Source organism: Pelodiscus sinensis, chromosome 1 (genome assembly GCF_052426305.1).
Source record: "Pelodiscus sinensis isolate ZL-2025 chromosome 1, ASM5242630v1, whole genome shotgun sequence".
Lineage (NCBI taxonomy): Eukaryota > Metazoa > Chordata > Testudines > Trionychidae > Pelodiscus > Pelodiscus sinensis.
In genome coordinates, this window is record NC_143052.1 from 273,394,126 (window position 1) to 273,417,599 (window position 23,474).

The 23,474-nt window shown below is 41.3% G+C and overlaps 1 protein-coding gene across 6 annotated transcripts in view; it reads left to right on the forward strand.

The window, feature by feature from the left end:
* The window catches only part of KLF12 (KLF transcription factor 12), a 377,983-nt gene that overhangs the window by 327,748 nt on the left and 26,761 nt on the right, over positions 1 to 23,474 (forward strand). For all 6 annotated transcript variants that reach the window (XM_075918893.2, XM_006129058.5, XM_006129061.5 and 3 more), the window contains one exon: positions 16,734 to 16,891. In XM_075918893.2, the coding sequence (XP_075775008.1) occupies positions 16,734 to 16,891 (158 nt within the window). The remainder of the gene's footprint in view (positions 1 to 16,733; positions 16,892 to 23,474) is intronic.

Consider the following 23,474-nt stretch of genomic DNA (forward strand, 5'->3'; position numbering starts at 1 on the left):
TCCTCCTGAATTGGCTAATGAGCAGAATATTATATTGGGCTTCTTTGTCCTTACTGGTATTCTATGATCCATGATACCAACAGTCTTCCCTCTGCACCTTTTCCCAAACAGGTTAGTCAGGCTCCTGTTGAGCCTGGAATGTGAATGGTCTGCCACTCAAGCTACAGAACACTGAAAAGGTCAAAGATGTACTGAAAACAACTATAATTTACTGAACATAAGAGACTCTGAGATTCTGACATCTCATTTTTGAAGGAAAGATTGTAATAGGAGCAAAAAATAGCTGTGAACTCAGCCTTTTGACACTGATTGTAACGAATACCGTGTCAAAAGCAGTCTATGCTTATTCTGTTCTTATTGCAGCCTGACACCTATATTATTGGATATCCTTCTTCATATGTTGTACCTCCATTATCTCAGAAGTGGGACTTCACTGGGCCACATGACAGTTCTACATGACATTTAATTAATCCTTTTACAAATAAAATCCATGACATCAATATTCAAGATTTCTTTCAATTTCTTTGTGTAACAAGTACAACCTTATGTTTGGACAGCCAAGGTCGGAGGCTCAAATAAGCGAGAGGTTTTTGGGTTTTTTAGGAGAAGATATTAGCCATGGCACTTAGAGCTGTGATACTTAATTTATTTTTAAAGGGATAACAAAGTCCTGAAAGACAGGATGCACAGGTGACGGCAGCAGTGGTAAAATCAGTGACATGTACAATACTTAACCTGCTGTTCTTGTGCGTGAGGGAAGAGGAGAGATGTTAGAACAGGAAATTAGAACTTCTAAGTCCGTGGTCACCGACCGGTAGATCTCGGAGGCTCTAAGAGTAGCTCTTGAGCCCTCTTTGAACTGCGCACCTGCGCAGTACATTTACATTAGATTTCCTCATTTGAGGAGCAGCTACTCACCGAACAACAGCACAGGTGAGTAGCTGCGAGGAATGGTGGGAATTTTTTTTTAAAGTAGCAGTATAAGGATTGGGGATAGCAAGTGATGGAAAGGAGGAGAAGAGAGAGGACAGGGCTTCAAGGAAGGGGCGGAGCGCTAGATCTTGGCTTGGTGTGTCATTTAAAAAGTGATCTTGGGTGTAAAAAGGTTGGAGACCACTGTTCTAAGTGGTAGTATGAGAAATGTTAGGAGCGTGCAAACACTCCTAAAAGAACTGAACTATTGGGAAGCCAGACATTACAATACGACGTTCTCCTTAGATCCAGTTTGTGATGGCATCAACATTAATGGGACTTTTGTAACTGATTTAACTGAAACTGAGATTAGATGCTCCAAGCATAAGATAAGACAACTACTTTAATAAACACAATAACAGCACAGTGCCCTTAACATTAAGGATACATTAGCCCATTCTCAGTGCACTGCAAACAGTTGGAGGTATGCATGTGGCTTTTCTTTGCTGTTATAAGACTGATCTACAGAGAACAAAAGAAGCAAACAGTCAAACGAGTGAAAGTCTCTTCTTTCCAAACAAAGCCAGAGTAATTGAGCTTTGTCTGAACTTCTAATGGAGCCCTCATGTTCTGCAATATTAAACAAATTGGGCCTTGTCTAGACTGGCACATTTTGTTACCAAAAACTGCCTTTGATGATAAAATAGTGAGAGCATTTACACTACAATGCAACTTTTTCAGGAGAAAACACCAAGTTTTGGCCATAAAAAAACTTCCAGCCCTGAAAGAGACCTATGTCTTTTCCCCTATCTTGTTGACAAAGAGCCAGTGTGGTCTCTACTGTTTGTTTTGTCAAGAGAACTGACTTCTGCCAATATCCCACAGGTCCTGCTCCGATGGCTATGCTTAGTGTTTTGTGGTCTCTGCTGCCCTACAGGCATGCACCCTCCCCTTTCAAAGCTCTGGGAAGTATCTGACAGCTGAGTAATTTCTCAATGGCTTAAATGACTGCTTCTTGGAGCAGCTGGTACAGGAACCCACAAGGGGAGATTCAATTCTCGATTTAATCCTGAGTAGAGTGCAGGATCAGGTCCAGGATATAACCGTTACAGGACCGCTTAGGAATAGTGACTATAATATAATAACATTCAACATTCCTGTGGTGGAAAGAACACCTCAGCAGTCCAGCACCCTGGCATTTAATTTCAAAAAGGGGAATTACACAAAAATGAAGAGGTTTGTTAAACAGAAATTAAAAGGCACAGTGACTAGAGCCAAATCCCTGAAAGCTGCATGGAAACTTTTTAAAGACACCATAATAGAGGCCCAACTTAAATGTATACCCCACATTAAAAAGCATAGCAAGAGACCTAAAAAAGAGTCACCGTGGCTTAACCACCATGTAAAAGAAGCAGTGAGGGACAAAAAGGTATCTTTTAAGAAGTGGAAGTCCAGTCCTAGTGAGATAAATAGAAAAGAACATAAACACTGTCAAATCAAGTGTAAAAATGTAGTAAGAAAAGCAAAAAAAGATTTTGAGGAACAGCTAGCCAAAAACTCAAAAAGAAATAACAAAATGTTTTTTAAGTACATTAGAAGCAGGAAGCCTGCTAAAAAACCTGTGGGTCCCCTAGATGATCGAGCTATAAAAGGAGCAATCAAGGGCGATAAAGCCATTGCAGAGAAACTAAATGATTTCTTTGCTTCAGTCTTCACGGCTGAGGACGTTGGAGAGATTCCTGAATCTGCACCGTCCTTTATGGGTGATGAATCTGAGGAACTGTCCCGGATTGAAGTGTCATTAGAGGAGATTTTGGGACAAATAGAAAAACTTAATGTTAACAAATCTCTGGGACCGAATGGCATTCATCCAAGGGTTCTAAAAGAACTAAAATGGGAAATTGCTGAGCTATTATCTGTGGTTTGTAACCTATCCTTTAAATCGGCTTCCGTACCTAATGACTGGAAGGTAGCCAACGTAACACCAATATTTAAAAAGGGCTGTAGAGGCGATCCTGGCAATTACAGACCGGTAAGTCTAACTTCAGTTCCAGGCAAATTAGTCGAAACAATAGTAAAGAATAAAATTGTGAAGCATGTAGAAGAACATAATTTGTTGGACAAAAGTCAACATGGTTTCTGTAAAGGGAAATCCTGTTTTACTAATCTGTTAGAGTTCTTTGAAGGGGTTAACAAACATGCAGACAAGGGGGATCCAGTAGATATAGTATACTTAGATTTTCAGAAAGCCTTTGACAAGGTCCCTCACCAAAGGCTCTTGTGTAAATTACATGGCCATGGGATAAGAGGGAAGGTCCTTTCTTGGATTGAGAACTGGTTACAAGACAGGAAACAAAGGGTAGGAATAAATGGTAAATTTTCAGAGTGGAGAGGGGTAACTAGTGGTGTACACCAAGAGTCAGTCCTGGGACCAATCCTTTTCAACTTATTCATAAATGATCTGGAGAAAGGGGTAAGCAGTGAGGTAGTAAGGTTTGCAGATGATACAAAACTGTAGTCAAGACAGAAGCAGACTGTGAGGGACTCCAAAAAGATCTCACCAAACTGAGTGATTGGGCAACAAAATGGCAAATGAAATTTAATGTGGATAAGTGTAAAGTAATGCACATCGGGAAAAATAACCCCAACTATACGTACACTATGAGGGGGGCTAATTTGGCTACGACAAATCAGGAAAGGGATCTTGGAGTTATCATGGAGAGTTCTCTGAAAACTTCCACGCAGTGTGCAGCGGCGGTCAAAAAGGCAAATAGGATACTAGGAATTATTAGGAAAGGGATAGAAAATAAGACACAGAATATCTTACTGCCCCTGTATAAAACTATGGTACGCCCATATCTTGAATACTGTGTACACATGTGGTCTCCTCACCTCAAAAAAGATATTTTGGTCTTGGAAAGGGTTCAGAAAAGGGCAACTAAAATGATTAGGGGTTTGGAACGGGTCCCATATGAGGAGAGGTTAAAGCGACTGGGACTTTTCAGTTTAGAAAAGAGGAGACTGAGGGGGGATATGATAGAGGTTTATAAAATCATGAGTGGTGTGAAGAGGGCCGATAAAGAAAAGTTATTTATTAGTTCCCTAAATAGAAGAACTAGAGGATATCAAATGAAATTAATGGGGAGCAGGTTTAAAACGAATAAAAGAGAGTTCTTCTTCACACAGCGTGTAGTCAACCTGTGAAACTCCTTGCCAGAGGAGGCTGTGAAGACTAGGACTATAATAGAGTTTAAAGAGAAGCTAGATAATTTCATGGAGGTTAGGTCCATAAAAGGCTATTAGCCAGGGGATAAAATGGTGTCCTTGGCCTCTGTCTGTCAGAGGCTGGAGAGGGATGTCAGGAGACAAATCGCTTGATCATTGTCTTCTGTCCACCCTCTCTGGGGCACCTGGTGCTGGCCAATGTCGGTAGACAGGATACTGGGCTAGATGGACTTTTGGTCTGACCCAGTACGGCCGTTCTTATGTTCTTATGTTCTTATGTTCTAAGCTGCTCCATTTGGGGAACAAAGTTCAAATGATTGGAATGCTCCTGATCTGCTCTGCTAGAAACACAGCAGCAGGTAGACTGCTGCTACCGGTGAAAGACTAGAGAGACTGTTGTGCTCCTTTGACATTCCTTAGCACAGAGAGCTCACAGAGCTACAAGGGAATCCTGAGAAACACAGGGATCGGCTTTTCCTTTCCACAACACTACTCTGTGGGATGCTCACCCACATTGCTTTGCGCTGACTGTCAAAAGTGGAGTTAGCAATGTGGCCATGAAATGTTGACAATGTTGACCAATCCTTCCCAGGGTTAGACATAGCCTTACAGTCTCTCTCCAACCGCTCCTTCAATTTGAGGGATTGGAATAGCTACTCCCTTTTGTGCCTGCTCCTTGTGGATTCTATGGCCATATAGTTTCAATCCAGTCTGCACCCAACAGTCCCTTTCACTGTATCCTATTAGGAGTTTGCATGGAGGCTAATTGTGTAGTCTGATGAAAGTGTAGAAGCCCCCAGACACAGTTCTTCTCCAAGGCTTAAGAGATTCAAAGTAGCCAAGAATAGACCTTCCACACCTGGGGGAATTTCACCCATTCTTAATAGCAATCTATGCCAAATCTGCCTGAACCTGTATAATGTACTCAAATAAAACCCTCTTGGCAAATAACAGGGTTAGATCACGCTGCTGCGAAAGAAGGTTTAAGGTTAGTATGACAGGATCCATTAAAAAAATTTAGTGGGGAGTTTGATCCTCACTCCAGGGAAGCTGTTTAACAAGAGTCTTTAAATCAAGATTGGATGGCTTTTTAAATGGTGGGCATTATTTCATACATGGGTTCTTGGGCTGGATGCAGTTGTCATCACATGAAATTTGTAGCCTGTGTTATGCACGAGGTCACACTAGATGATCATAATGGTCCCTCCTGACCTTGAAATGTGTGACTGATTTCTTCACATGACTCCCCTGACTTTGAACATTTTCCTTCATTTTTACTCTAGTTACTGTGGCATCACACAGCTGCAGGTTTTGTTTCCATGCATCTTTGTAATGATCTACCCAGATACCTGTGTGCTTCAGTAACTGTAACTATGTGCTTTTGCGCTTATCTGTGTATTAAGGCCCCAAAATGTTACACAGTGATATATTGTCTCATCTTTTAAGGTCTAGGTGAGTTCTCTTTCCCCTCAATTCCCCCATCTTATTTTTTTGGAAAATAAAATGAAAATGTACCTGCTTCATTTAAATCCTTGATCTGAGGTGGGGCTAGGGTGGAGTGGTTCAGTATGCAGGCTACTCCAGGGAGAGAGGACTCCCCACTTCACTCTCACTGCAGCAATTTGAGAAGTGCCTCTCCATGGCTGCTCTAGCTGTAGCGGGCACAGACAGGGGGAGGGGTGCATGTCCCCTAGCTGAGGTAGGGCCAGTCTTGTCTGCCCCCTGTACTCCTCAGCCAGAGTAAGGAATGCAGCAAACTGTGCACTTTCCCCTCACTCCCTGATGAAGGGGAACAGCCCACAATATCCCCATACAAACTGGGGGGAGAGGGAGCTTCAGACATCCCCACCTACCCTCCCTAAAGGGTGTCTGGAAGATCCAGGGCTGGTGCAGTCGTGGATGGGGGAGAGGGAGCATGCCCCGAGCCAGCTTCTCAGATGTGTAGAGCTAAATACAAAGTACCAAAAACAAAGGCTATATTCTGACCAGACATAAATGTATTAGGAGTTTTCAGCATTACTTGATCATAAATACAATTGTGCAAGATTTATATTGACTTCTTAGGTTTATTAATATATCAGCTTTGTGAGGTATTCTCTAACGCTCTTTGATAAGGACCCTCCTTTCAATGGGAAAGAGGAAGGCAGAGAGAAAAACTGAAATTGTATTGATTTAGAAAAGCATGTTGGAAAGAAAAATCCAAAAAATCAGTGACGTAAGGCCTTGTTCCACGAGGTCTTCACTTTAAAATGAATAAGGGATGAATTTACTCAAAGTAAAACAAAGATAAACATTTAAATCCTTGTTCATATATAGGCCAAGTGGTGTTTGTAACCGTAGTAGCTGTACTTTCTGCAGTATTTACACTCACAGACAATGATATTGTAGGATTCTTGTGGTGATTATGAGGTATATTCTGAGGCAACATAGATTATAGTGGGGGAGAAGTGAAGATTCATATTCAGATTGGTGTAACTGACCATTTAGACCACAGGGGGCAATAATTTTTGAAGGCGGGCCACTTCATCAATTTTAGAAGCGGTTATGGGTCGCCCCAGAAGGGGCAGGGCCTCAAGCAGAAGGGGCTGGGTCAGGAGATTTCACATGCTGCCCCACCCACTCACCTTGATTGGCAGGGGAGTACCTAAAGTCTTTGCTCCCCATCCTGCCAGGGGCGTGTGGTACCTAGAGTGAACTGCCAGCTGTTTTGAACAGCTGGCGGATCCCTCTAGGTGCCATGCACCTCTGGCGGCAGGAGGTGATTTTGCACACTCTTTCCGCCCCCACGACGATCAGGGCCTGGGGGTGGGGGCAGTGCATGAAGTCTTTGCCCTCCCCCCCATCCCTACCCTGCCAGGGGCATGTGGCACCTAGAAAGAACTGCCAGCTGTTTTGAACAGCTAGCGGTTCCTGGTGGTACCGCATGCCCCTGGTAGGGAGGAGGAGACTTTGTGCACTCCCCCATCCCCAGGCCTCGATTGGCCTGGGAGCAGAGGAATGGCAGACTGGCCATGGGTCAGCTCAAAGAGCTTGGTGGGCTGGATCCAGCCCACGGAGGCTGTCTTAGCCATCCCTGGAGTACAGGATCTGAGAGAAGGTCATAACCTGGGGTAGGAGTGCAGGAGGGGGACCATAGCCTGGGAGAGGGTTGTCACCTGGGGCAGGAGTTCAGGAGGGGGTGCAAAGTCTAGGAAGATGAATGGGGGCTGGAGCGGGGATGCTGAAGTTTTGGGTTACATGGAGTAGGGGTACAAGAGGGGGCAGAGGGTTTGTAGAGAGAGGAGCTGGGGTGCCAGAGGCAGGCTCTGGCTGGGAGACCTTACCTGGGTGGTTCCCAGCCAGCAGCCCAGCAGGTTCCTTAACCAGGATCCCTGCCTTCTATGCCCCTGTATTGCTCACGGCAGCTTCAGGGGCCATGGGAGCCCAGAGGATGGGGGCATTTTACATGCTTCCTATCCTGCAAACAGGTAGCTGCTATTGGCAGGAAACTGGCCAATGATCGCTACTGGGGGCAGGAGTGGTGTAAGAAGCCTCTGCCCCCTCCTCCAGGCTCTCAACATTCACAGAAGGACATGGCCCTGCAGCAGCTGGCTTGACTGTGTGCCAAGCAAGGGTGGGGAAGGAAGGGAGCCGGCTGAGGCTCTCGTGGGCAGGATCTGGCAGTGTGCCGGGCCAGATCCAGCCCACAGCTCATATTTTGCTCAGCCCTGATCTAGCCTGTTATTAAAGTCTGCTTGACAACACAAAGTATGATGGATGGCCACCAACAATTGCATTATGCATTGGTATCAGCAAAGGATATGAGTCAATCAAATATTTAGCATACTGAGCAGGAAGCAAGGCAGAAAAGGTAATTCTTGTGAACTTCAATGTCTATGAACACAATGGCCAAAAGTGATTTTCCTGACATGGCAAGACATTTTGAGAAACTGCTGTCACCTTAGCGTATATAGCCTCAGATAAAAAGTTATGCAGTCTTAAAATAACTAGTGTTAGGAGGAGTTTTGGAATGTCCAGTAAGGATCCAAGAGGTCAATCCTAGCATTTTTCTGGATAGGATTAGAATTTGAAGCAACCTTGACCAAATGGAGAATTGGTCTGAAATCCACAAGGTGAAATTCAATAAAGTACTACAGTTGAGAAGCAAAAATCAAAAGCACAGCTACAAAATGGGCTACTACTGCTGAAAAGGATCTGAGGGTTTTTCCTGTGGCAGCACAGCACGGGGTAGCAACAGTGGAGGCTTGAGATGTAATAGTGTATTCGACTGAACAATTAATAAATAAGCAGGTGCTTATTGGTTAACGTTATCAATCACACGCAACACTTCCCCTCCCCCTCCCCCAAGTAAATTTTCTAGGCAGCACGCAGGCAGGCTGGCTCAGTCCCAGCTTGTGCCAGGAACCGGCATCAACCCTCGATGCGGCTCTGCACTACAAGTGCTTGCAATGCAGAGCCACAGCGGGGATAGTTGCCAGACTTGGCAGGAGCTGGGATTGAGTGGTAGCAGTGCTACTCCTTATCAACTAATTGTGTAGTTGACCAAATTCTTTCTTAACATCTCTAGTGGAGGCACAACTTAGTGGTGCTGAGTCCATGCCCACTGGTTTCATGCAGGTTTGTACTTGGTAGCACTAAGCCATTCCTCCATGTTAGCATGAGCATGAGTATACAAACAGGGGAATCATACCCCTAACTCACCGTTTAGATATAGCTTTTAAGGAAGATGTGGACAAATTGTCCAGAGAGCAGAAACAAAAATGATAAAAAGTTTAGAAGACTTGGTTTGTGAGGAAAGGTTTACAAAGTGGTCACATTTAGTCTGAGAAAAGAAGGCTGAGAGGGAATCAGATAGCCTTCACATAGGTTAAGAGCTGTTATACATCCGATGAAGACAGGACAAGAAATAATTGGCTTTATCGGCAGCAAGGGAGATTTAGGTTAGGTATTAAGAGAAGCTTTCTAACTACAGGTTAAACTTCTAAAATCTGGGACTTTGCTCTAGTAACATCGATGGTCCAGCAGGACCACAGATATTGCTGGATCAGGGAGAGCCCCGGCTAGCCTGGTTCAGGGGCTGGGCTGGGCTGGCTGCGGAGAATGCAGCCCTGGCAGCAGTGGGCCAGCGCAGGGGAGAGCACAGCCCCAGCTGTGGCTGCTGGTTGGTAGTGCAGTCCCGCCCAAGCCGAGCCAGCACAGCGGGGAGCACAATCCCACCTGGGCCAGGGACAGCAGGGCCAGGAGCACCCAGAAGTGCGCTCTAATCAGGGCCATTACAGCTGGCCAGAGACACAACTTAGTTATGTTGGGCACATAAGTAGTGGCCCCTATCTGGGGCCCCCAGGTTGGTGGGGAGAACAGCTCCATCCCCAAGCAGGAGCACAGCCCAAGCAGAGAGCCAGAGGGGAGCAGGGCCGACAGACAGTAGGGGAGCCTTGACCTTTCTTTATCCAGCAAACTCCATGTTTGGGGACCATTTAGGTCCCAAGGGTGCTGGACCAGGAAGGTCCTACCCGTATAAGGATAGTTAAGCACTGGAATAGGCTTCCAAGGGAAGAACAGATTACACCATCTGTCAGAGATGGTCTAAGTGTGTTTGGTCCTGCCTCAGCACAGGGGACTGCACGAGATTCCAGCCCTATGTTTCTACTCTTATATGATAACAGAGACTGTGAAAAGCAGGTTTTCAACCTCTCAAAGCAGTGTTTGAGGCACAATGGTGAACCTTTCCAGTTTTTCTGTTCCATTGGTAAAAGAAAAAAATGAACTCTGCATTGATTTGATTTGCCCTTGAAGGGTATCTTGGTGCTTTTAGTAAACCTAAGTACCCTGTGTCTGACCCTCACTCTGCTTCCATCAGCCCAGTGAAGAGATGATGTAGCTGTACTTCCTCATCTGGGTCAAATGCTGCGTTCATTCATTATAGCTGAGCCAGAAAAGTTCAGATGAGGATGAGATGTAGCATTTCAGCAGCTATTTCTTGCCTTTGGGGAAATACTTAATTGCTTATCTTCAGTACAGATCTAAAGAAATGTCTTCATGTACTTTTCTGTGAGTGTGAGTTCATTGTGATTAAGTTAATTAACAGAGGTTTCCTCTTCTCCATGGATTTTACTCTAACACACATTAGGCAAGAACATCATTGCCTAAAGTGAACTAAGTTAATTCAGGAAAGAAGAGAAAAGATCATATTGGTTTCTGATCATTGCCGTGTTTTGCATTGTGAAGTATATATCACAAAAGTTTTATCAACACCATTTAGATTTCATGTGAGTGTGATGTAAGAGTTTTATACTGCATGAGTTTGGACTGACTTACAATACTTAGGATGGTAGAGCAATGAAGGAGTTATACAGATTATTCTAAATGATTGCCAGTCAAAATGCTCATGCATTTTAAATAGGACACACATATTGGGGTATGTCTACACTTGCACCCTATTTTGAAATACGGATGCAAATGTAGGCATTCGAAATAGTAAATGAAGCCAGGATTTAAATATCCCATGCTTCATTAGCATAATCGTGTCCAGGTGCTTTTTCAAAATCACGCTATTTTGAAATAAAATGCCCTGTGTAACCGTGTTATTTCGAGAGAAAACCCTCCTCTCGAAATAACTGAGAGTACGTCTACTCTGCAATACTATTTTGAAATAACTAGTGCTATTCCAAAATAACTTAGTTGCCATCTACAGAGCAGGCAGCTTTTTCAAAATACGGTCAAGCTGGAGGATGAGGAAGTCAGAGGAAGAGTGCTCTATTTCGAAAAAAGTGCTGTATAGACGATCCCTATTTCGAAATAAGATACACAATTGACATAGATCAATTTGCGTAGCTTATTTCGAGTTAAACCCTGCGGTGTAGATGCACTGTAAGGTTGGCTTTGCCTACGCCATTTCCTTCCCTCCCCTTGGGGTGTACTTGGGTAAGCAGGGTGTCATCTGCTTCCTCTGTGTACCTGACAGACAACTGTGGCAGCAGTCAGTCAACTAGCGGGAAGGATATCACTGGGCTCAGTAGCAGGGTCAGCAGCTGGGAGAAAGTCGGATCCATCTGCTTCCCTCAGCATCTCAGCTCCAACTGGGTGATAGACACTACCCTTTATACTTGCTGTTCCAGCAACTGACTTCTGGTTTAATAATGTAGATGATGGTAGCTCTGATAAGACATATTTTATAATTCTTGGATATTGTCACATTATACTCTTTCCTTCTGAACCCAGTTTCCTTCCAGCTGGCAGGGGTTTGTTTTGCATTCCTTATATGTTCAGTTACATCCCAACGTGAGCTGTGATATAATTCACTATATTCCAATAGGGCAAATCAACAGTTCAAGTTCAGTGCATTTTGTCTCTTCAGGTAGAAAGTGCAGTGTCCCCACAAATGCTCATGTTCCTTTGTTTGCTGGCTATACTGATTGTAATCAAATCATCCAGCTCTGTATGCTGTATACCATGGATATAATTTTTGCTTCATTTGTGTATAGCTAGATGCTTTCTTTCTCTGTTGAAAACTTTCTTGCCTTAAATTCCCAGTGTAAAATCACTTTAAAATATATTAATTGCAGCAAACATAACTAATAAAACGAGTAATGCACATCTTCCATTTTTTATTATCTTTAAGCACATTCAACATGTTTTACGTTCTGATATCCTAAAATTTATGTTAACCATGCACAAAACAGTACTTAATAGATAAGACACAGAAGAGGGAAATATAATAAAATGTATATACAGGCAGTCCCCGGGTTACATGGATCCGACTTACATCGGATCCCTACTTACAAACGGGGTGAGGCAACCCCACACTAGCTGCTTCTCCCCAGCAGACCAGGGATACGTGAAGCTAGCGCCCCCCCTCCCCCCCCCAGCAGACCAGGGAGACGCGGAGCGGCTTTTCTCAGCAGACACCTCAGCTTGAAAATAAAGGACTGAGGGAAGTGAGGTGTGGGAGAATAAAACTGAGCTCTGGAGAAATGTTTGGCTAGAGTTTCCCCTACAATATGTACCAGTTCCGACTTACACACAAATTCAACTTAAGAACAAACCTACAGTCCCTATCTTGTACGTAACCCGGGGACTGCCTGTACACACATACCATGAATAGGATATTGTTAAGAAGATTGTAGAAAACAGAAATAAAAGTTATCGGTGTTACTTTAAATTAAAGGGGATTGAATTTCTTCTGTAATACCAATTGAAGGTATGAAAGTCATCACATTTCTGTGTAATGAGTAACCTGGTGATAATGCTTGGAATTTTGTAAATAGCATAAGTTATAATGAAATAAATATAATCCATAGTTTATATAATTGTTCCAATAGAATGTATCATGTGTACTACAGTACTTTCAAACATTACTCTTAATGAGAGCATACTAAGAACAACGTTATCAGAGGAGCAGAAAAAAAATATTTTCAGAGGCCCAAATTTTGACTGTGAAGTTTTGTGGGACTGGAGCGTATTTTCAGACCCAGAAGCACACTTTCATTCACCCTGCAGCAAAACCAGTGGATACTATATCAGTATGCAAATGGAGCACAGAAAAATAAAGGTTCTTTCAACCTTGGAGAAGTATGGCTAGCATGCCCACCGGCCAACTCTGTCAATGCAAGTTCACAAACTATCAAAATTGCTACAGGTTGAACCTCTCTAGTCCAGTACCCTCAGAACGTGACTGGTGCCAAAACAGAACATTTACCAAACCACAGAAGGTTAATATTTTCTAGCAGAATTACCAACCTTTCCACTGCTTTCTGGGCTCTTAGAAGGTATGTAGGGAACTAAATAACAGCACAGAACATGGAGACCCAGAACTGTCGGCTGTAAACAAACTCCATGGGACCATGATAAGTGGATATCCGGCTAACTAAAATCTTGCCAGACCAGAGATGTTCAAATTGTACATCGTCATATGCGTGCAGAACGTTTTCAGAAACAAACTAGAACTAATCAGCATTTATGCTGGGGCCACTTTTTCTCTACTCTGGGCTGACTCTTCTCTTGGCTGACCCTTTGGGAAGTCATGAGAGTAGAGAATAGCTGCGCGAGTTCCAGTCCTGGCTCAGCATCATCAAGGAGACAGAGAACCACAGTGATGGGAAGACAGGGCCTCCAGTCTGGTTACGCTGAATAAGTCTGCCATGGAGGTGTCACTTGCCACTGGACCTGAAGACCAAGATTAAATTGAAAGTTAGACTATAAAATCTAGATTTAGACAGTTAAGTAAGTGTCCTGATTTTCATCTGTGTAAGCACTCATAAGCAGCTATGTCTCGGAGGCCTGTGTATTGCTTTGAACTAGGAAGGTGTTGTACAAACCTAAAGATTTTCTTCAACTGCACAATCTCCATTTCTGTAATTTATAATGCTGAATGCAGGCATATTATGTTCTGCTTTTATTTCATTTGTGTGCACTTTTGCGCACACACAAGGGAAAATTTGGCTGAGAAGGTGTAAATTTTTCATAAATTACTGATTCTTATTGCTAAACAGTTATTCCTTCTATGTAGCAGCCAGGAATTTACTATAATTACAGTAATAAATGTCTCATTTTATAATTGTTTTCCTTTGTTAATACTGAGAAGATTTAAAACCATTTCCTTTCCTCTAAAAAGCAGAACAATATTTAATAGCTGAATTTCTATATGCTCACTCACCAGCATGGGATCTATAATAATATATCTGTATTTGTATCTATATCAATATTTAGATAGATAAAGATATAATAAATATAGGTATCCTATATCATGAACGTATCTGAGCACCTCCCAACTAGTACTTTAACAATAAAATTAACAGGGACAAACTTTCACACACTTTTCCATTTCATCCTATATGAGAAATACTTTGATTAGGAAGAGGAAGGAATTGCATGTTATGTTCTGCTTTGTTTTGTTTTGTAGTATGAGAGAGAAGGAAGAGACATAGGCAAAAAAGAACCTGTTTAGCAAAAGCTATGTTAAAGAGTCGAGTTTATATTTTGCTCTGAATATGATGAGGCCTTTGACTATACATTGAATTCCACAGTGTAGGTCCATCTCCTGTGAATCGTATTTCCAGCCAGCTAAGTTATGCTTATTTAAAAAGAAAATTGAAGACCAAATACAGAAAGTAGCTACTGTAAGATTATGCTTGATTTAATAGTTTGGAATTGTCTGTTGCTACATGGATCAAAAGCAGAAAGGGTTTTTTTTTTTTCGTCTATGCAAATAGTGGGAAGCAAAACACATGGGAATTAAACTAAGTATTTTGGCAGGAATGACAGCAAAGAAAAGATAATGTTACACTAGTTCAGTTCTAATGCCCGTTGTAATGAGAGCTGAAGAGAATGGGCTATTCTAGAGGACTAAGGTGCCATCTGCTGGTTGTGTCTACATTTTCATTATATTGAAAAGGTCTTTTTTTGCATGTAGTGTACAAGATAAATGTTCAGCTTACTTGACATGGATTTTAGCCATGCAAGTCATTTTGTGGGTAAAGGTTTATAGACTATTCAAAACCTTTAAGTTTAAATATTGTTTGATTGTGTTTGTTTTACCTCAGGTTTTGTTAAATAATAATGAATATAGTTATTGTTGCTGCTTACCTGAGAATAGCAGCTCTTCCCGGTGATAACTTTTACATAATTACACAACTGTTGATATAATTAATTAAAATTAAGCAATTGTCCAATTGACATTAAGAGCCTAATTCTTCTCTTAAACAAGGCTGGATGTGGAGTAAGTCTGTTGGGTTCACACTGTGAAGTCTGACTATCCAGTTGGTTCCACTGGGATCCTCCAGAATCCATCTGTACTGCATTGTATGTGCCCATCCTAGTGTGAAAAAGGAAGGAGTTAAATCCCTTCCCTGGGTAAAAAGAAAAAAAGATAACACTTGAAGACTAACTGAGCTGTTAGACTTAGAGCTACACACTCTCATTTGTGCCTTCAAGCAGCCTAAGAAGCCTCAGCTACCAGTTTAATCTCCAGGTCTGGTAGCTCAGGTAATGATCAGTTTCCTACTTGTTGCTTTAGACCCCTTCCTGATTCACACAAGAATAGCCCATGCTCCCTATTCTATGCCATTTCAGCTACCAAGTGAAGACTACGTTTAGACTTCAGGCTTCTTTGAGAAGAAGCTTTTTTCAGAAGAGATCTTCCAAAAAAACTTTTTCCAAAAGAGAGCATCCATACTGCAAAAGTGCATTGAAAAAGCGATCTGTTTTTTCGAAAGAGATCCAGACCGAATGGACGCTCTCTCGCACGTAAGCTGAGGATGGAATGGCCACCAGGGCACCTGTGCTTTTTCTTCTTTCCTCTTCTTCCGAAAGAACTCCTTCTTCCCCATCCAAACATGCCTTTTTCTGAAAGAGCTCTTTCTCAAAAAGGCTTCTTCCTCATAGAAAGAGGATTACCAATGTCGGAAAAACCACCTCTGTTCTTTCAATTTTCTTGTGGAAGAATGCAATTGTAGTGTGGACATTTCTCAAGTTTTGTCGGAAAAACAGCTGCTTTTCTGACAAAACTCTGTAGTGTAGCCATACTATCAGGTGCTACGGGACTATTCATTATTTTTCTCACTGTTAGACATCACAGCAATATAATGGGCCTTCGCCTTTTCTATTCACCAGACATTTAAGAACTGTACTACCTGGAATTTCATTCAAGATCAAGGTTTTCTGGTGCTGTGGCTTTTGCTCAGGGTATATTCTGCACATAGTGTTTGGGACATAGGTCGTTGTATTGTGTTGGTTTCGTTTTTTACACATTCAGCTTTTATCTTAGTTGGATTTTTTAAAAATATTTTCTGGAGTAATGTGATTTATCTCCATGAATCCTGTAGCCCAACTCTAATTCCTGCTGTATTTACCAAACTACAATTCCTACACCATTTGCTTATCAGCTAGATCTGTTTCAGTTCATATCATATAGTCCAGTAGCCTATGTATTCTCCTGGGACAGTTTTCTAGTTATTTGGTATTGATTTCAAGAACTGTGCATTTTTGCAGACTCCTTGGAATATGGATACAGGTCACACACTCTCACATTCAAGTTAAGGGTTAAATATACATCAGTTAAGGGGAATAAATTCTCTAGCTTTCTCAAATGGCATTATGTTAGGTAAACACTAAAGTAAGATATTTAAACAAAAGGAACCCTGTAGTTCAAGCCACTGTGGCTGGTAACATCCTAGTTTGGAGAAGCCCTAAAAATATGATCATGGATTGAAAAGTTTTATGCATGGTTTTTATTTACAGACAAATTTCTAAAAAACCCTAAAAGTACTTTGCTTTGGAAGCACTAGAACCACCATAATTGTTGCGATAAAAATAATACTTTTTCAGTATATTGTAACAAGATTTTCAAAAGTAGTGTTAAGCATGACTATGGATCATAACAATTCCTTTTTTAGTACTTTAGTTTCCTAACAACCCAAAATATTCTTACTGGTTTCTTTTTATAAATGAATTTTGTTTCCTTTTCTGTGTCCTGTAATTACGTGTCACTAACAAACCAAATTGCATGCCAGGTTATTGTATTCTGCGATTTGAAACACTTATGGCCAAGTTGCATTATATCCTCTGTCTTACCTTTTTACTTCTGTTATATATTACAGTTCAATTTCACCATTCAGTATTGAGAGCACAAGGCGCCCAAGAAGGTCCGAGTCTCCAGATTCCAGGAAGCGGCGCATCCATAGGTGTGATTTTGAAGGATGCAACAAAGTATACACAAAAAGTTCTCATCTGAAGGCTCACCGGCGGACACACACAGGTATGGCTTTGCTGAGACTATAGTAATACTGCTTAGTACTTATATGGCATATTATAGTCTCAAAATATTGTACAGATAGCAACTTTTCCTCATGACATTCCCCTTTGAAGGAAGTTACAATATCAATAAGTGAATGCTATAGTTTGTACAAAGTGAATGTTATAATTTTGTAGACAGGTATGCTCAGAAACAGGCTGTTGAAGTGGCTAGAGATAGAAATGGAGGGGATGTGTCAGCTCTTGAATAGGGCATTGAGCTAACACTCAAGAGACCTGATTTCTGTTCTCAGCTCTTCCAGTGGGCAAGCAATTCTACCTTTGTTTCCCTTCAGCCATTTGGGGTTTTTTGTCTCTTCTGATTGTATACTTGGGAATAGGAAGGGTCTCTTATTCTGTGTTTGTATAGTGCCTAGCACAGTGAAGCTTTGATGTCAGTCGAGGCTTGTAGACACCTCTTTAAATGAGTAGAAGGCCACATAGTAGGGATGTTAAATATCGATTAATTAATTGAATTTCCATCGACTATTCAATTAGTCAATAAGGCATTCCACCTTTGAAATGTATGGGAGCCTCAGCAGGGGCTCTTGTGCATTTCAAAGATTCAAACGCTGACAAATGCTTTACGTATTTCATGGTGATGTTTTGTGTTTGTTCTTTCTGAAAATATTTGTAAGTACCACAAAAAAAGCTCACAGCATATACATGATTGTGTTGATTGCTTTATACCATCGTGCTTCCATCTCTGCTTCCATTTACATAATAAAATTAAACCAAAAGAGAATGCCAAATTTAGGCAACTAACTGATCAGATAAGAAATTCTATAATGTGATGTTGAAACTCAATGTATTTGTAAAATACTTTTCCGGTCTCTGAAAGAAGCTCACATAGTCTTCCTCAAATGCAGCATTGATTGTGAATGTACAGTAGGTATTAATCTCATCTTGCGTATATATCTTAGTTTTCCCTTTTGCTTCAGGTGAGTTGAGTCAGTTAGTGTGTAGTATTGGACATTTATAAATGAATTACGACATCTGTGCTCCCAAGGGTGAGCAAGTTCTTTCTGAAAAAAGATCACAGAAACTTGGCATTGCATAATTATAATTGTTCATGCAGTATGCTATTGCGCCATTTGATCTTGCTACAAATAATTTAGCTAAGCAGAATGGTTGTGAAAAATCCTAAATATTTATTTGAACAGTTGATATTTATTTACAGAAAATGAAATAGATACACAATCATTTTGAGAGAGTAAACTTTTAAAAATATTTCATTAAGGATTTTGACAGAAAACTGTAGTTCTTTTAAAATTAATTTTCAAAAAAGAACAGTAGATAGTAACATCAAATGATTGTTTCCCTGTGTGGCCTGGATACTTGACAATACCCTCAGTAGTAAATACTGTTCACCAATGTTACTTCAAATGCTAGTATAGACAATGACTCTTGAATCCACTAGGTGGTGAGCTTGAATAACGAATTGTTTCTGCAATTAGAAAACTTTGAACAGATATTGCTAGTAAGTTAGAATATTTCATAAGTCACAAGTATCAGCTATTACATTTATTATAAGGTTTTTATTTTATTTTGCCAACTAATCAAAAAAGATTGGGAAATATCAGGTGTGATGGAAGCCTGAGGGTCTTATAGTCAACATGTATCAGCTCAAATTTATCATCTCCCTTAAGAAGAAACTATGAGAAATCAGATGACCTGGGTTTTCTCAGGCTAGTTTCTGCCTCACTGAACTCACAGAAAACTGCTAATATATGACTCGTCAAATGAGTAATCTTTATAGATCGGAAGGGTGAAAGCACTGCATTCATACCCAAAGTATGTATTCATTGCATTCTACCCATATACTTATATGGTTCTAATCAGTGTAATAACTGAGTTTTTGTCATTATTCATACCTATTGTGGAATCTAATTGCATAACATTTTGGGGGAAAGGTTGATTGGGTGATGGTGTTATTAGGCAAACACCTGGAATTATAAAGGAACTTTATATGTGGAAGGCAAAATCATTAATTTTAAAAACGTTTTAATAGGCCCTACTGTATTAAGCTTCTTTTAACTCTTTAGAGTCTTCCACAGAATTGGTTAGACATTTCAAAATTAGAAATGTTGATGGAACATTTCAATAAATAAATAAATACTTTTTCGTGGAAAATTTTGCTTCATTTTTCAGTCAGCTCTAGTTTCTAGATTTTTCTCTGTTATTGGAACTGGATGCAAATGTCAAACGTTACAAAACTTGGACCAAAAAAAGTGTGTTTGGGGTGAGGAGGAATTGTGCAAAAATGTTTCACTTTTGTGTGAGTATGTTTTCAGCTCCTCTGTAATGTAATAGAATGGAATTTTTTGAAATTTATATGACAATCTGGCAAATATTGCAAAAATGTTCAGAATTTATCTATTTTTTTCAAACAGCTCTAAATAGAATCTATCTGCATTCCAAGGAACATGAAACAAACATTTTTAAAGTGTTAAGACAAAAAGCCATATCCTTGGGCAGAATGTTCTTTTTCAGGACCAATCCAAGTGTGTTTATTATTCTGAATTTACTAGTGAAGTAAATATCTTCAGGATTGTTTAGGCTAGCTGCCATACCATTGCAGAGATGTTACATGTAGTGGGGGCTTTGGGAAGGAGGGAGTTGTGAAATGAAGAAACATTGAGATTCTTTTTCACCCATAACAGCTTCACTTAACTTTGTTTTAATTTTTATAACATCAATAATTATAATATAGGATTATCAAAAAGGTACGGCTGGAGCTTTTCCTGTCTGGTGGTTGTGTTGGTTTAGGGAAGCCAGCCTGTATATTGGCATCTTTGGAAATCTAATTCTCTTTAGCAGCTTTCCTGCACTGATAGAATCTTTCCCTCAAATGTGGCCAACGTTTGTGTCCTGGTCTTTTACAATGTGGCTGGCATTTCTCTCATCTGTAACTGCGTGATCTGCAAGAACTGTGGTTGCCATCTTGATTAAAACAGCTGGACCATCTAGACCAAAGCTGGTCTTTTTATTCAGGGCCTATAAACTCAACAAACAACATTAATAAAACACACACAGAAGGAGAGAGAGAATTTTTAATCTCAAACATTTTAGGCAAATTTAAGACCCAATAATCCTCAGATGCAAAATGGACCAAACGTGGGTGTAAATGTAAAAATCAGGAAATGGAACAATGCACTGCAGGAGCCCATGGCAGCAAGACTGATAAAGGTGCTAATGGCTCAGGAAGTGGAGCTGATTTTTGTACAGAAAATAGAGGCCTGGAAACTGGCCTTTTCCATTGATCTTTGGTGCATCTGTTCCATGAAAGGACAGCTTATAGCCACAGCTTCCCTCCCCACACATCAAGGACAATGTGCTGTGAGCCATGCAGAACAGATGGATTTTTCCCACAAAAAATATAAGTTCCTAGGTATGGCCTGCAGACCTCTGACAAAATATGTGCCCCTTTGATGCTACCTGAGAATACCAGGGTTCTGAGGCACCTTGTTACCACTGGCTCTTAGCACAAGGAAGTGTTGTCGGTGCCTGCTGTGGGTCCCTGCTCCAGTGGTCTTGGGCAACATGAGTTCACCCTTGTAGCTCTGAGCAGGCCCCATTCTCCCTATACGAGTTAGCAATAGGCACACTCCAGCCCCTAAGCCCTCTGACAGTTGGCCTGGAGTGTCATGCCTCAGGTCTACTGGATGCAGCTTTTCTGCTTCCACAAAAGCAGTACCCCCTGGCTTACCAGTTTCCCAGCAAATCACCATTCTGCTTGATGCACAGCACTAAGGTATGTTCATAAGTGAAAGCAAGTTACATGTTATTTACTCACGTGTAGAGAGACAAGTGATAGCAGGTAAAGGTATTGGAAACAAATGGTTACGTATAAATGTAATCATGACACACATCTTAGAGCAACTAGATGCTTTCACGTTTTAGAGAATACTTTTCACCCAAAGTTCTTCCAACAGTTTACAGCTAGCCTAGGCTGTGAACCATTCATGAGACCTTCATATCAACCTGCCTCGTTGGTGAAAGATCCTGGGTGTCTGTTTGCATCCCCAGATATATCAGAACAATCCATTATTGTTTCTCACAAGCAGTACATTTCCCCCTCTCCCCTGTTGCTGGTAGCTTTTTCCTGAGTACTCCTTTCATGTAGATTTCACAGTCTCTTAATCAGCATATGACTCAGTATGCAAATAAGCCTACTTTGTGGGACACATCATAGACAATGTCTACAAAAGTGTCTATTACACTATGTTTGAAAGGAACCTGTCCAAGGTATAGCATCTTGACACCTGGTTGGTTACCTATCTTAACTATGTAATTTTCAGTACAAATAATCCCTTAAATGTTATCAGTACACTTCACAATGATTGTGATGCCCTGTGGGATACTGGGCCCACAGAGAGCTCACATGCCACCCATTTTTGAAATATATATTTATATGACATAGGGAAACCCATAAAATCCTATGCATCCCATATGCTTTCTGCCAGTTCAGCTGGCATCAAGAACTCACTAGGTCAGAAATGTTCTGCTCATCTCTCTTTTATCTGGTAAATCTTATAGTACATTATGGAGGAAATTTCAGTTTATACCGGTTAATATTTAACTTTACTGATTTTTTTTTAATTTTCATGAATATAACAGCAATGACCAAGGAAGCCAGATAAGTTAACTTGGGAAGGGGGATTGTCTTTGATCAGTTGCATCCCTTAAATTTGAGAGGAAATACCTGGAGACTTAGACATATTGAAGGCCTTTTGTCAGTGTTGGGCTTTTCAACGGTGTTATGTAGAGACACTACATTTTTCAGTTATGCATTTGTGTACCTGAGAAAGTACCAGTGTTTCCTGTGACAGATGTTGTTTCTTTTCAGCTGGTTTGTAATGCCAGCCAAGTGGAGAGAGGGCTAGTGAATACATGGGTGTTTTGTTTAGTCTCTGCTTTTTCAAACTTTACATTCCTCTCACTCACTCTTGCTCCATATATTATTTTAATATGAAAGGACACCTGTCATTAGTCTTTGTTCAGATTTTCCTTTCAGCATTTCAGAGAAGATTTAAGTAAGAGTAGGTACCAAAAAAGTTATTTTTGTTCTGTTGGTTTTAAGACTCCATTCACTACCTGTTGTTTTTTTAAGAATTGTTTTATGCCTTTTGCCAGCTGTACCGAAATATATTTATTGGCTTGTAATCCAATCTTTATACAAATATTAAGAGGAAGCATCATCCTCCAGATAATCCATTTGGAATTGCTTTTAGTTTTCCTACTCACTCCCCCCATGCATGTCCTGCATGCTCCCTTAGCCCCACTCCTGCACTCCTTCATGTGAATGTACTGAGGAGTTAAAGGGCTGCAAGACTAGGCCCATATCCTGGGCCAGAAAAGTGGAATTTTAAATAAACAAAACCAATTTATAAATCACTGTGTTTTAAGTAAAATAGGAAGGTCTGTTTGTCTTGGGTATCACTTTTATTTTTAAGCAAGACTTTCTAAAATGTAGTGCCAGATTCAATAAACAACAGAGCCTTCCACTGTGAGCACCGGCACATATCATGGAAGTCCTCACTTCTAGGCTTCCTATCATTTCAGCAGGCTGCTGCACCATGGAAGATAGCCATGTTCATTGGATTCATAGAGCCTGATTCTGTTCCCAGTGCAATCAGTGGCTTCAGCGTCATAGGATGGGGCCCATAACACTTAAATTAGGCACCATTTCATGAAATTGACAATAGACTATCGGTCTGGCTTGCCAGTTGTACCACATCCTAGGTAAATTGTATAGCACCTGCTAGCCACACTGGGTAAATCTTTAGTGCAACAAAAGACCCATGTGATCATCATAGCCATGGTTTGCATGGGTCAGCTGACCTGGAATCATAGGGCTCAGGCTGTTAGGCTATTAAATTGTAATGTAGATGTTCAGGATCAAACTGGAATCCAGGCTCTGGGACCCTCCTCCCCACACAAAGTCTCAGAACCAGGACTTGACCCAAGACTGAACATCTGTACTACAGCTTTATAGTCCTGCCTCCTGAGCTCCATGAGCCTGAGTCAGCTGACCTAGGCCAGCTGTAGGTCTAGACATACTCATAATACACGTTGAACCTCCCTGGAACCTGACTGATCCTGGATAAGGAATTTTGCTGGACCAAGGGACATCATTTCTGCCTACCCCCCACTTCCCAGCTGCTGCCAGCCCCATTGAGCTCAATGCCAGGCTTCCCTGGGGAGCCCAGCGGAGTTGCATGTGCCAGGCTTCCCTTCACAAACCAGCTGGGCTGCAGCCTAGATGGGCCACACACCAGGCTCCCTTCCCCCACATCATACCGGGTTCCAAGTTTCCCCACCCTCCGCAGTGTGCTAGGACTCTGTGATCTGGTAGCATCTCGTTGGACCATAGATGTTGCCAGACCAAAGAGCCCCAGTTTATAGAGGTGCAACCTGTAGCTTGAGTGTAATGAGATAGATCTTTTAGTTCGGTCCCTGTGAGGAAGCAGACACTAGGATGTTTCTGAATGCTGTATGAGCTAGGCTAGCTTCTGAGTTTCCTGGTGTTAGAGCAACCATGGCAG